This window comes from Chanos chanos, chromosome 6, assembly GCF_902362185.1.
Source record: "Chanos chanos chromosome 6, fChaCha1.1, whole genome shotgun sequence".
In the NCBI taxonomy this organism is placed as follows: Eukaryota; Metazoa; Chordata; class Actinopteri; order Gonorynchiformes; family Chanidae; genus Chanos; species Chanos chanos.
The window spans coordinates 16,226,537-16,240,144 of NC_044500.1; the positions used below are offsets into that span (position 1 = coordinate 16,226,537).

The 13,608-nt window shown below is 39.0% G+C and overlaps 2 protein-coding genes across 2 annotated transcripts in view; both read right to left on the reverse strand.

The window, feature by feature from the left end:
• The window catches only part of LOC115815143 (A disintegrin and metalloproteinase with thrombospondin motifs 8), a 37,705-nt gene that overhangs the window by 15,437 nt on the left and 8,660 nt on the right, over window positions 1–13,608 (reverse strand). The window lies entirely within an intron of this gene.
• LOC115813942 (zinc finger and BTB domain-containing protein 44-like) lies at window positions 6,476–10,174 on the reverse strand. Its single transcript, XM_030776634.1, has 5 exons — window positions 9,132–10,174; window positions 8,805–8,889; window positions 8,397–8,548; window positions 7,675–7,975; window positions 6,476–6,765 (listed from the first exon to the last, which is right to left on the reverse strand). The coding sequence occupies exons 1-5, from the start codon at window positions 10,147–10,149 to the stop codon at window positions 6,480–6,482; spliced, it is 1,842 nt and encodes a 613-aa protein (XP_030632494.1). The 5' UTR covers window positions 10,150–10,174; the 3' UTR covers window positions 6,476–6,479.

Here is a 13,608-nt window from a genome sequence, read left to right on the forward strand (position 1 = left end):
CATCTTCTCATCACATACATAATGACTCTCCTGGAAAACAGAGGTGAAAAAAAGGAAAAAGAGGAGAACAGAAAAGAGTGGGCCGACATAAAACAACAAGTCCCATACTGTTTTTAAGGAACGTAAAGTTTAATTGCATACATTATTAAACCAGCAAATCAGCTTGTAAATACTTTTCTTACACCTTTAAAACAACACTTTTCCAACCAACACTTGCCAGTGAGAGCCTCACTTCTCCACCACTAACCCCCCCCCCCAAAAAAAAACAACAACAACAACAACAACAAAAAAAAAAAACACTAAGAAGCTGTAATTCACACTGCGGCATGATTTTCTATTCTCCCTGCACTCATACTATGGGAAAATGAACTAATACTCTCAGTCATCTTCCTTTTCCTTTTCCACTTTCAACAAGTTTCTGAAAAAGAAAAAAAAATGTATCCATTATAAACAAGGCGCTTTGTGTAAACCACTTTCATTTCTCTCCCACGTGGATGACGTTAGCTAATCTAATTAAGCATTGAACAAAAACACTCTTATTTTAGCTTTTTTTTCCTGGTCTGTGTTATCTCTCTAGAGCATATCTATAAATCCATAAATACTCATGCAATCAAGATCACGAAGCTTTATGAAATCCACGCGTGTAATAATCAGCGTCGTTTCGGATCCATTTTAAACGTACGCATTTCACAGTAAGAGACAGTCTTGGCAAAAGAAGGCAAAAAAAAAACCCAGAGTATTTGAAAAAGAGAACTCTCCTCTCTCATTGCAAAATCCCATGCAGAGCAGAGCAGAGCAGAGCAGAGCAGAGCAGAGCAGTCTGCAGCACAGACCAATTGGTCTCATATGCTGGCTGACATTAAGGCTACTGGAAAATGTCACAGGTGTCATTGTCTTTTTTTTTTTTTACTGTCACCGGTGTCTGGTTGAGTTTTCCATTACTGCCTGGTATGAAAGAGTGGAAAACAGATTGAGGCTGAAGAACTTTAAAATCAATACCATTTTTTTTGTCGTCATGAAGCTTGAGAACACCCCCCCCACCCCCCCCCCCCCCCCTCCCCCAGAACATAGCCGGTATTTCAAACCTAATTGCACGCTTTGAAGCCCAGGGATTATGTTGCTGTCTCACACATACCATCACAGTAGACTGAATTTCAAACAGCACAACCGAGAAGCCACGTAGTAAAGTATTGAATGACCATAACAGTCCAAAAGACATGGCCTCAAAATAAAACATGTTTTGCGACACATATCTAATAATGTTAAATGAAAAGATAACAAAGTCATCTCAGAAACATAAAGAAACAAAACAGAATAATTTCCAGTTTACAAGAGGTCACAGATATGCTGGGATATATTAAAACGACAAGCAATTTTTTTTTCTCCCTTGTCAAGGCAAAATATACAGACTGCGTCCCTGGCAATAACAGGACAAGAGCAGGCTGCATTCTGCAGGACACAGCCAAAGGGAGAACGGCGACAGGAAGTCAAGCGTCACAGGAATTTCACGCTTTTATGGAAATTTCTGCGAATATCTGTGAAGTAACACGTTTTTATTCCGAAAAAAAAACCCTTAACTAGTCAAATCAAAATACATTCCGCGCATAGATCATTTCATTCCAGAGACATCTGTAGCTCTCCCTTTCATAATTCTGTATTGCATGTCATTGGAGTGTTTCCAGAATGTTTGGAATTTATTATAATTGGAATCACATTTTTGTACTTTCATGATTTCTATCACACGTTACAAACATTTTTATGGAGTCCTCTAATATCTTGTCCAGACTAGAATTCCTTACTGTAACGTAAATTGAGATGGCCAAAGGTGTACCAAACCTGATAAGGAAACATCTCTGCGTGAGAAGAAGACGCCAGTGAGGGACCAGTTGAGGAATCTCATGAGAGCAATTTTTCATGTGGTTTTATCCCTAGCGTTATCAGTATTTAAAGGAGGCGAGTCCAAATGCATTAGATCAGACATCAACAGCAAATGCTCCAACATTTTGTAATTCATTCTTAGGAATGTCTGGGACCTCATTCTCTGCAAGGCAAATTGTATGAAAGCAAAGTTGTTGTTTTTTTCCAGAACAATGCCTTTTGTCACGTTCTGTGGAAATTTCTCTGGGCTAAAGATGGGTCTTCAGTCAATGTCATGTCTATTTTCATTTAGGGAGGTTTTGCAACCTATCTGTAAAAATTAAAGCACTCTCTGAAACGTGTACGAGATCATTGACCCTAATGCTAACAGTATAGTTCTCCAGGATCTCCATGGAGTCTATTAGCACGATTTGACCTAACAAATCTGTTGTTGTATTTAGTAATGAGGACAAAAATAAGAAGCAGAAGAAGAAGAACAACAAAAAACAGTATGACAATCATTTAAATACTTAAATGCATATGTATTCAGTTAGGTAAGAGTTACATATTCAAGAGAGAACATTCATTTAAAGATATCAGATTGTGCACCATACATTTTCTTAAGAAGCATCTGATCAGAAAAATCAGTGATGTAATCATCAGACAGAAATCCACTGCGTGATGACATGCAAGACATCTTCCGTGCTATATCCTGAAAACCGTGCTTTACTCTAATACGCATTATCCTTAATGGAATGCTGTTAACGACAGGCTGTGTTGCTGTAGAAGAGATCTTTATAAATGTCAAGCCTGTTCTTTAATGTGTAATATAATTCAGGCAACTCCTCTTACAGCTGCTAAATAAGAGGGATCCTGCTGTTTTTATAGGCTTTGCTTTTCATTAGAACACTGTTTAAGATACTGTTCACATGGCACCAAGAAAACAACCACCTCTTTGCTGACGTCAGAAAAGGACACACGGTCCATGAGCCAGCTAGCCGTCACTTTAGCATGGCAGAGAGGCACTGATTTACTGATTCATGCTCTACAGTGAATCCTTACTGAGAAGTTGAGAAACAAGTCTGGTGACCAAGCCCCGTTTTCTTTCACTCTCTGTCATTCAGTCCCTTAAGCACGATAACTTAATTAAAGTGACAATCTGTTTTTTTTTATAGTTCATAGTAAAGAACTTGAAGAATACCTTGGAGGCTCGTAAGACTGTAGCTGTGAGTTAATCTTTCGAACATTATAACAAACGACAGCTTTTCACGTGTATTTTGAGACATAGCTTGAGATCAAACTTTGAGATATTGATTGGCCTGCATTCTGCTGTTTCTTACCCCCAAAATCAGGCTCTGTGAAAACTGATGTCATTACTGCATGGTTAAAAAATGTTTTTTGAGTTTCAAGATCAGGAAAAACAGACAGTAATATGGTATTTTTCCAATGAGTTTTCAAAACACACACACACAAGGTTGAATTCAAATTGCTGGGTTATTCAATTTCCCATAGCACATTAAGACTCAGCCAAGCACAACTCCTTACAGCAAAAAGCCCAAAAACGCAGTCATCCTGAACACAGGAAAGTGACCTAGTCTACAGGTCTATTTTAGACAATAATGCAGGGTTAAAAAAATGCAACATGAACAATACAAATGACAAATTAATACTTATCTAAATTTTAGAAAACTGTTAATATATTATTAAAATAAATAAATAAATAAAAACCATTACTTCACACTTATTTGAGGGAGTCATTTTTGTGAATTCAGCTTTGCAATGCGTATTAGACTATTTGGTCAGAGTAGCAAAATGAATGGTGATGAATGAATGGTATTTGAACACTGTTTTATTACTTACATGAAAAAAACTACTTGCAATCTCAAAACATAAGATCAGATTTAAAACATTCAATAACTATAAGAATACAAAAGTGGTTCAAAGTAGATAAATCATACTACACATTATTAATAAGAACACACACACACACACACACACAAACAAACACACACACACACAAACACACTAGCAATGAAGGTTTCCAAAGCTTTCAGTACAACTACAAATTTTTCACATTACAGCAAACTTTTTCACTGACATCAAAGTCTCCCTAACAAAACTGTGGAGTACATTTTTTTCATATACAGTCACTGGGTTAAGACTCTACGGCTCATATTAAATCCAAATGATTGTTTTACCAAGAACATCCAACAAACAACAAATGTATCAAATAACGATCAAAATACAAAAACATCATGAGAATATTCAAAAAGGAAGCAACAACATCCTTTCTCAAACCAACACTATAAAACACAAAAAATATGTCAAAGATATATTGTGTAATATTATCAAGTGAACTGAAAACATTGCACATAAGAGAAGCTACGGCTAAAAAGATTGCATGCGTAACTACTTCAACTTCAGCTTCAGCTGAGAAAACAAGAGTTTGTTTACCTTATACATATTGCCATAGAAAACAAGCAGGCACGTGCTGACATGATTATAGAAGATTTGTCACTATTTGCAGGAGAACATGAGAAAAGAAAACAAGGGCACCCCCCCCCCCCAAAAAAACCCTATCATTTCATGTTTTGTTTTGTTTTTTCAATTACTTTCAGTAAGATTTCAAAAACTCAAGTTCATAACATACATTCTATTCTCCTACAATTCAGATACAAAAAAAACAAAAACAAAAACAGAAACAACCCCCCTCCCCCCCCCCCCCCCGCTTATTGCACAAAACAGTCGGGCACTTTCTTCTCACTAGCACAGAGCAGCATTTCACTGGGTAAATTACAAATATCACAACTGAAACAAAGGAACACACACATGGACCCACTTTATAGAAAGTCTGCCTAAAAACATAATAACTACATCTGGAAGTGCAGTATAATTTTGATGAAGATTTTTTTTTTTTTACACTGTACTCCAATATTTCATGTTCTAACAATTTGGTTATTAAACAGGTACTGTGTATGTGAGTGCAATGCATCAGATAGTACCTACAAAGCAGTTAGAGTGCTATACTGGAGTTAACGTGACCAAGTGGGAACACACATATAAACCAAAACATGGTAATGTACATTCATAGTGGTAGGGCACACTACGATGACAAAATATATATATATATATATATATAACCTTGGTAAAAATTCATTCAGAAGTCAAGAATTTCTTACTATTAACACAATGCCAGAAATGCTCAGATGGACAGGGAAAACTGCAATGTAGGTGCTGAAAAACAAAACAACAACAACAAAAACAAAGAAAAGGAGAAATAATTACTGTTTGGTGTTGCAGATGACAAACACAATAAAAACATGTATACCAACAAACAACAAACTAAAATGAAAGCAAGTGACTGAGGGGGAGTAAGGATCACTATTGTGCACTCAAGTAACAATCTCAATGGTGACCAAAAGTCTCATTGGTGACCAAGTCTTAGGAAAATTTCCTAATAGGAAAAGTTTTCTTGGCAATTCATATTTATGAAAGGATAAAAAGGCTTTTCCAATGCAGAAAATACATACAGACACATACAAACATACAGGTACAAGAAACAAAGCGAGCTACAGTTGGTCCTTGACATATCAGCACGTATTGTCCCTGACCACACATATATATGTGATGTGGTCTATGGCTGATATTTTTAGTGACTTTAGTGTTTTACGGCACTTGAAATATAAATGATACATTTTTAAACTCAAATGGCACTTGAGATATATTAAACTATTATTTTCTTCCACGTGTCCCTATTTCAATAACACAAACTAAAAGTTCATTTAATTTGAGAATATGCAAATATATACATGTTGCGAGCAGCCTCACTCCAAGATCAGTAAAGCAAAGCAATTTGTTGACATGTATATCAACAAACTATTTCACACTGTCCTTGCCAAAGAAAATTCTGGACGATACAAATTTGCAGGGAGAAAGGCGTACAGATATGCATACGAAGGTAAAACATTTCCATCACAAGGAAGTACTAAGCATAGTAAATCAGATTGTCAGACAGTCATTTTTTAACACGATTTTGAAACTGATTCTTTGACACACTGTTGCAACGTAAAGGTATCACAGTCATTTATGGTATGCACCATTTATCTGCAGAACTAAAACCGATTACCAAACATACAGTAAAACATGAATAAAATGTTACTAACACCATAATAAAGGCATGCTATCTGGACCAGTCAATATCATTTGTTCACAGGAGCTGGAGCAGCAAAGAATTAAGTAAATAATATATCCAGCACAGATAAAGCTTGCTTGACCTCCATCCAAAGGAAAAGGAAGGTTTCACATATTCAACTTTTCATAGTAATCAAAGTGTACAAATGTTATCTCATGATTCATATTGGCAAGGAAAAGTACAATCACAACTTTAACAAGTGCTAAAATATTTAGATTTCTTTGTTCCATCAAATAAAGGATGCTTTTTTTTTTCATTTTTAAGTAACAGCGATTGAATGTTTTCTCATTACAGGGTAACAGTTGGAACAAGAAATTCCAAAAATCCAAAACGATTCAGATGACGTTTTCAGATGAATATTTTCTCAAGGTGCATTTGTGAGAGGAGCATCGAGGCACTTTCCAAAAGAAGATGGCAAAGGAAGGACAGGCTATTCCACCGTAATGGAGGCTGGCTCTTTTCTCTGGGGGCTACGCTCCTCTGAACCTTCTTGGGAGCTGCTGCACGTAGTTGTCTTTGGCTCCTCCATTCCGTCCTCCTCCGTTTGCGTCGGAGGGCCCAGGGGGAGGGTCTCACAGCTTTGGGTTGAGGAGACCTGGGAGATGACTGGCATTTGAACGGAGGAACCGCCGCTCTCCAGGCCGTGGTCCACCAATTCATACTGTCCCAGTGTCTCTTCCTGTGCTTGGCTCAGGTAGTCAGGCATGAGGAAATCACTGCAGACCAGCATACAGAGGCACAGCGCAGACACACAAAAATACACTCTTTTTTAATCACAGTGATGTTTCCAAATATTATGTGTACTGTTTAAAAACTAAGACTTGGGTAGAATTTAAAAGCAAGGCAATTAAGGGTTTTTTTTTTTTTTTAATTTCTTTTACTTTTAACGTTCGTCTTGATTGTTAGCTCATTTTCACATTGTTGAGAATTACTTTTATCCAACCTGATTGCCACTGACATTTTCATTCCACGAAATGGTCTTTAGGCAAGAAAATGAACACAATAAATCTTATTTATGGATCATTTGAGCCATATCACTTTCTGCTGACTGTTCTCCATTGAAACAGTTGCTAAGACATTGCATGACAGCAAAGAACTTCTATTTCCATTTGAATTACATAATGGCAGTAGGCAAACAAATGATCCATTGATTTCTTTCCAGTGCAGGTGAAAACACAGCCCCTAACTATTTCAATATATAATTTAGACTCAGGTCTTTCAGCAGGGATTTAAGTCATAAACCAACACAATTATTCTTTTGTAAGTTGCTTTGAACAAAAGCTTCTTTGCCAAAAGACTGAATGTAATTGTAAATACTTCATGTTAGGGTCTACAGCTTGATTCTGATTATCACATTAAATGCTTCCTGAAATTTACCCCAGAGGATTAGTTTCTATTCATTCATCCTATTAAAGAAACGGAAAAAAAAAACCTTGCTGGTTTCTTTTCTTTCAGCTCCACAAAAACTTGTTCACAGATGGTTGGAAACATTAATACTATGGAAAAATACTACTTTGAAAGGCCTGAGAAGCTAGCCTTTCTCTACTATTCATTAAGAGAACGAATATTCATGTCTTCTGATGTAAGGTCATACATAAGAGTTAATGATGTCCCAAACTCCTCACCTGCTCTGGAAGTAGTTTGCTAGTTCAGACGCCTCATGGTTCAGACTCCTCAGATGTACGATTAAATTGCCAGAGTTGGTAAACATGGCGCCGCATGTTTTGCACTCGTAAATGCGCGGCTTGCGGATGATGTGGCGGGACACCCTCATGTGATGCTTATATTCACCGAAGGAAGTGAATGTGGCACTACAGATCTGGCACCGGAAACAGCGTTTACCTTCATGCTTCAGTCGGTGCATCTTTAGTGAGTAAGCCCGTGTGAACTTTTTCCCACAGCGGTCACACTGGAACGGCTTAATGCCTATTGGACAAAGTGCAGTAATGTTGATATTTACAAAATATTAACAAACGCATACAGATGTCAGATTATTGTTTTCCTGAGCACATGGAGACGGTCCTTCTCTATCAGTGTATTTATTCTGTTGTTAAAAAAAATCCTCTATTGTAAGCTGCACAGAAGTAAAATTGCAACCAATGTATCCCGATCTTTCAAGTTTGCACCCAATGTTAGATATAAAAGAAAAGGTTTCAGTAAGCAGTAGAAAAAGGCAAAGCACAGGTCTACTGGCTCAACTAAGCTATCTACTTCACAGTCCTCTTAGACTTCTAGTCATCAGGATCATAATGAAATATTTACCACACATCTACAGACCTGTAGCACAGTTCAGAGCTACAGATCATGAAAAGAGCACCTTTTGCACTGTCTGGGATGCTGGACATACCGGAGTGGATAAGCATGTGCTGTTTCAGGTTCTGGATGCGGGTGAATCGCACTCCACAGGTGGGGCACTGAAAAGGTCTGTCCGGGCCATTGGTGCCAGGTCGGGTGGAGGGACTTATATACAGATGGTACGGGTACTGAACGTTCTCTAATCTAGAAAACAGAGTGAAGGATACACAATGTGCAAAACAAATGAAAGAGAAGTAGAAACAGTATCTTGTGTTGTTGACTACGATAAATGCTATTGAACTTGGAAACTCTGAAGACAAAAGTCTGTCTTGGGGTGTTAGAGAATAGTTTTTCTGACCTGAACTGATATTTCAAGATTTTCCAATCCTGGGATCCATTTTCTCACTAAAAGGAAAGCTAAAAGAACAAAGCTAAAAGGAAAAACTAAAGCTTTGCCTACCTTTCATCATCATCTGCATGACTGCCAGTATTGGACGTACTCTGAACTGATGTTAAGCCGTCACTGACTCCTTCATCAATTGAACCTATGACATGATATTTCCACAATTTACAATCGGTCATTTTCCACAGGGGAACATTAAATTGTTCTGAACAGTGTATTGGTTTCATCTACAGGAGAACATTATTAAAAACGAAGTGAGAGCACACAGTTCAGACTTGATACTCTCGGGTAGAAACACTTCCCTGAATCCAGCTGCAAGAAGAACAAAATCGATATATGAGACTGTCCTATGTGATAAATGGTGTGGTGAAGGCAAACCCTGACCTATCGAGGAGGACTGTGGGCTGATGAGAAGCTCCTCCTGGACCTGTTCACCCCCTGGGACAGCCTGCGGATCACTAAGACAACTCTGAGACGCGCTGACAGGTTGGGCTACCTCCTCCTGTATTTCCTCATCGCTCAGTCGTTCCACCTTCACTCGAACATCCTCCTCTGCGGAAAGAGAGGACGGTGCTTTGGAACTTTCACAGGTCAGGAAATCAGTAAATCTTCTGTTCACAACAGAGGGTCCTGCCTGTTCCAAGCACCGAGGACTCTCGGGAAGCTTCGGCTTCTCTGAGAGGAACCGTCGATCAATACCAAATGGGAAGGTCCAGGGAAACGCCAAGGATGAATCCACTGACTGTGCGGTGGTCTCGGGGAAGGAGGGGGATGGGATGGGCAACTGTGGTGAAGCTATTTGGCCTGTCGTCTTGACCTGACCCTCTGGAGACATCATGATCAAACTCTTGCGCTTGCGGCGAGATTCGCGGTACGCAGGGGTGGCCCTATCCATCATACTGCATTCAGAAGACACGGGGGACAGGCTCCCATCCAGGGGAGTATGCGTAGAGTTGGAGGCACTCTCAGGAGCAGATTCTTGCGGTTTATCCGGTGATATGTTCTCAGAGTTCCAGAGGATGCTTGACTTCATGAACTCAGAGCATGTGTTGGCCACTGTAAACATCTGCATGTAGCTGGCAGCAGCTAAAACATCAATGATATTCTCTGTGCTGATGGAGAGGGTAGATGTATATGCATACTCAAGCAGAGGCGTAAATCCACTGACTGTCACATGATGTAAATCCAATACAAATTTGTCATCTTCATCTGGTCGACTGAGAAGTTTAGAGCGGAAGAACTCACTGCAACATACAAGGACCACCTTGTGGGCCATGAAGACTTTATCCTGGACACGGATGGAGACATCACAAAGGTGTCCTTCGTTGCGTAAAGCGTTCAATTTTTCAAGCATTTCTTGGCTGTGAGTTGGAGAACTGTGTGTGAAGGTTTTGATTCCCATCCTCAAGCTTGGACTCTCTGCACTAGGTGTTGAAAAAGATCTAGAGATAGAGGAATAAATCAAGAAGTCATTAACATAATGTAGCTTAGGAAAAAAAATACACTAAGAGATGTTACAGGTGCAGGTTCAGGCACTTCTATGATAGGCCATTTCTAACTCAAAGAGGAAGTTAAGCTGATCATTCTCACTATCAAGGCTACAACCCATTTGAACTGTTGGGCCTTTTTAAAATTCTGTATTGGCTTAAAGTAGTGGAAGGTTACATAACAAGAGAAGCACATGCACCTTAGAGAAGGCCAGATTCATGTGGAGTCCTCTATAGGACACAGTGCAGCTGCTTCTCAGACATGTGCTTTTTGTGAGGCGAGAGATTTTCCATCAAACAAATGCTCCTACTTTGGGGTCTACTACAGGAAAGAATTCTCTTTTCAGAAAAAAAGGAAAATACTCCCAGGCTATGTTGGCCCAATAAAGTCAGGGTTGAATATAGCGCTGAAATGTTGTTTTCTCGTGGTTTGTAGCCATTTGAATACGAGGGCAGACAAAGTAATCTCTCCGGCCATACAAATTTCAAAAGTTTTTGTAAAGAGGAAGCATAAGTGATACAGCAGTTTGAAAAATTATCAGCAGGAAAAAATGCTGTGCCCCTAATAATACATACAACAACATTCAACTGCTAAGTTGGGTGTCTTAAAGCAATCATGCACTGCCAGGGGGGATATACCTTTAACCGTTAACGTTTGTTAACAAGGCACAACTGCCAGTTTAACTGACAACTAACTGGTTAACCATTAAACACCCTGTATAAAAGCAAGAACTGCTGAAGACTATTTAGACACATGGGTGACACTATCTCTTACTGTTCTAATGCTGCTTTCCACAGTTCTCATTTCTTAATATTTTAATGTCTTAATCTCCTTTGAGCTACTGAGGGAAAATAAATTCATTTACTCTCATACTCTCTCCATCTCCCTCTCTCTCTCTCTCTCTCTCGCTATAGCCCCCCATCCCACACATCAATAAAGTATAGCTTATCTTATCTTGTCTTCTCAAAGAGCAGCACTCTGTCATAAACATATTCAGTCTGTTTTTTCTGAACTTTGTCATCTAAATGGTTTAAGCGCAGAGATGTTTAAAGGCAGACCTAGCCATAATGTGCTTCTTGATGTCAAGGTTCAATGACATTGCATCAAAACAGTCAAATCTAATACTATTATAAATATAAATGTAAAAGTCTGCGATGAACTGGTGACCTGTCCAGGGTGTCTCCCCGCCTTTCGCCCAGCGAATGCTGGGATAGGTTCCAGCACCCCCGCGACCCTAATTAGGCTTAGATAATGCATGAGAGTGAGTGAGTAAATACAAAAGTAATGCATTTCTGGCTCAGTCTGTGTGTGCCCTTCTCCCAGTTCAGAATCTACTTGCACACAAACAAAGGATTCTGTCACTGTTACATCATTATTCAGTGTTGACTATCATAATTAGGGTGTAAAACTGCATGCTGTGGTGTCAGATCCTACTTACATAATGAAAAAGGTTATTGCGCAAAGGTTTGTTTTATGATAATAAACTATATACTACGGAGTACAAAGCTTCTATTCACCTGTAATTTCTTAGTGTTTGTTCAACTCTTCTCTCGTCTGTAACAGAGCCAAAACTATCTCCAATGTAGCCTAAATTGTCAGTTGACTCTGCTGAGACACAGCATTGTAAATTTCTTGTAACTGTTTGTGCAGGACAGGTTTTGGGAGGGGTTTTCCTACAATTGTAACTGACATTGCAAAATCGTGCGACCCTTATCGATTTCCTAAACGCACTGCGCACAACTGGGCCTTTCTCATTTTCATTTACAGTAGCTTCCAGTACATTTTCAGCAACTGTGAGGGCTCTATTTAGCGGGACGGGGGCGTGGTTTCCGATGGACGTAAATCGTATTCACACGTTGTTTACAATCAGCATGCAACACGTGCCAAACGCATACTAACCAATGTGTAGGATGTAACCGCACTCTAAACTACCGCAAATTTCCAGGGATGAACAGTCAGAAAATTAATGCAAAAAGTAGTTCAAAACAGTTGTGCATTTGAAATGAAAACTCCAGTGAAGACTAACAGTGCCAGTCACTCCGCGATCTGGGACTGCATTTACAAAGGGAATGCAAGTCAATAAACTACGTCTCATTGCAAACAGCATCATTTGATTTTAACAACTCGCAGACCACACAATCACTTGTGGTAGCTAGCAAGGAGGGCTTGCTAGTTGGCTAGCTAAGTGGTTTACTTTACCACCGTTAAACCATCAGCTTGCTACTTTAGCTATGTTGAATTGCTACATAGTCATGTAATGTTATAGACTATGTGGGCGATACATATAGGTGTTCTTTGCCACATTACCTTGTACTGGAGAGAGTTGTTAATCCGGCCTGTAATTCAGTTTAAAGCCTCGGGTTAAGGAGTACGGTTGTGACAGAATGGACTGACTTCTTCAGCTGCGTAAAATGTCAGAGTTACTAGCTAACTAGCTGGGAAAGCTAAAAGCAGAGAACTAGCTAACGTAGCTCTGATATGGTTATGGAAAAGCTCCGTCACGCTAGATGAAGAAAGACAAAACCTCTCGTTACATTTTCACATATTACCAGCATTTGGCACTTGATGCCAGATCTTCAAAATTTTGTAGAAATTAATCTCGAGGTGTCACGGTTTCTTGTCCTACGTGGTGATTAGTCCACACTGTGCTGATATTTTTTGGAGTTTATTTTTGCCCCAGAATGCATTGCGCCATATAAAAGCAACCTCTACATTTCGGCAGGATATTTGTAGCCTTACACAAGTCGATCCGATTTGATTCAGCGAACTCAGGAGCTGATGTAATTCGGCATTTTAAATACGAGCGACATGATGTTACTTATAGTACACATTCATCAACCGCAAGAAAACAGTCAAGACCTTAAGATCATCAGTATGTTTGTATCTTCAATTAATCACAAAATGCAATTTAAACATTTCCCGAAGCGCAACAATTTTAACATACTTTACTTTAATCATTCAAGCGCTTCTTCACATTTGAAATACGATGAGTACAGCCATTCATTCCATACTTTAATAGCTTTGTTTTATGCAAAGAAACCATCAACCAGTCTGCATATATTTGTTTTGTATTGTATACACCACAAGTCTGTGTTACTAATCCGCTGTTTTCTGCATGAAGTGAAGAGACAGTTCTCAAGATTTGAAAATGAAGGTTGACGCTCGGAAGAAGATCTCATCGGGGTGAACACTTCGAGATCCACAAAGGTATTAAATGAATCATGAACTTAGCTTGTCTCTATTTTTTTTCAATGACATTCACTTTGTATGCTTCAAAGCATCCTTAGCCATGCATTGCAAGCAACCCTCTACCCCTTTCATCAGTGTAATGTTTCTGACTACTGGGCTGCTGTTGGCTGGATGTTTTAGAGTG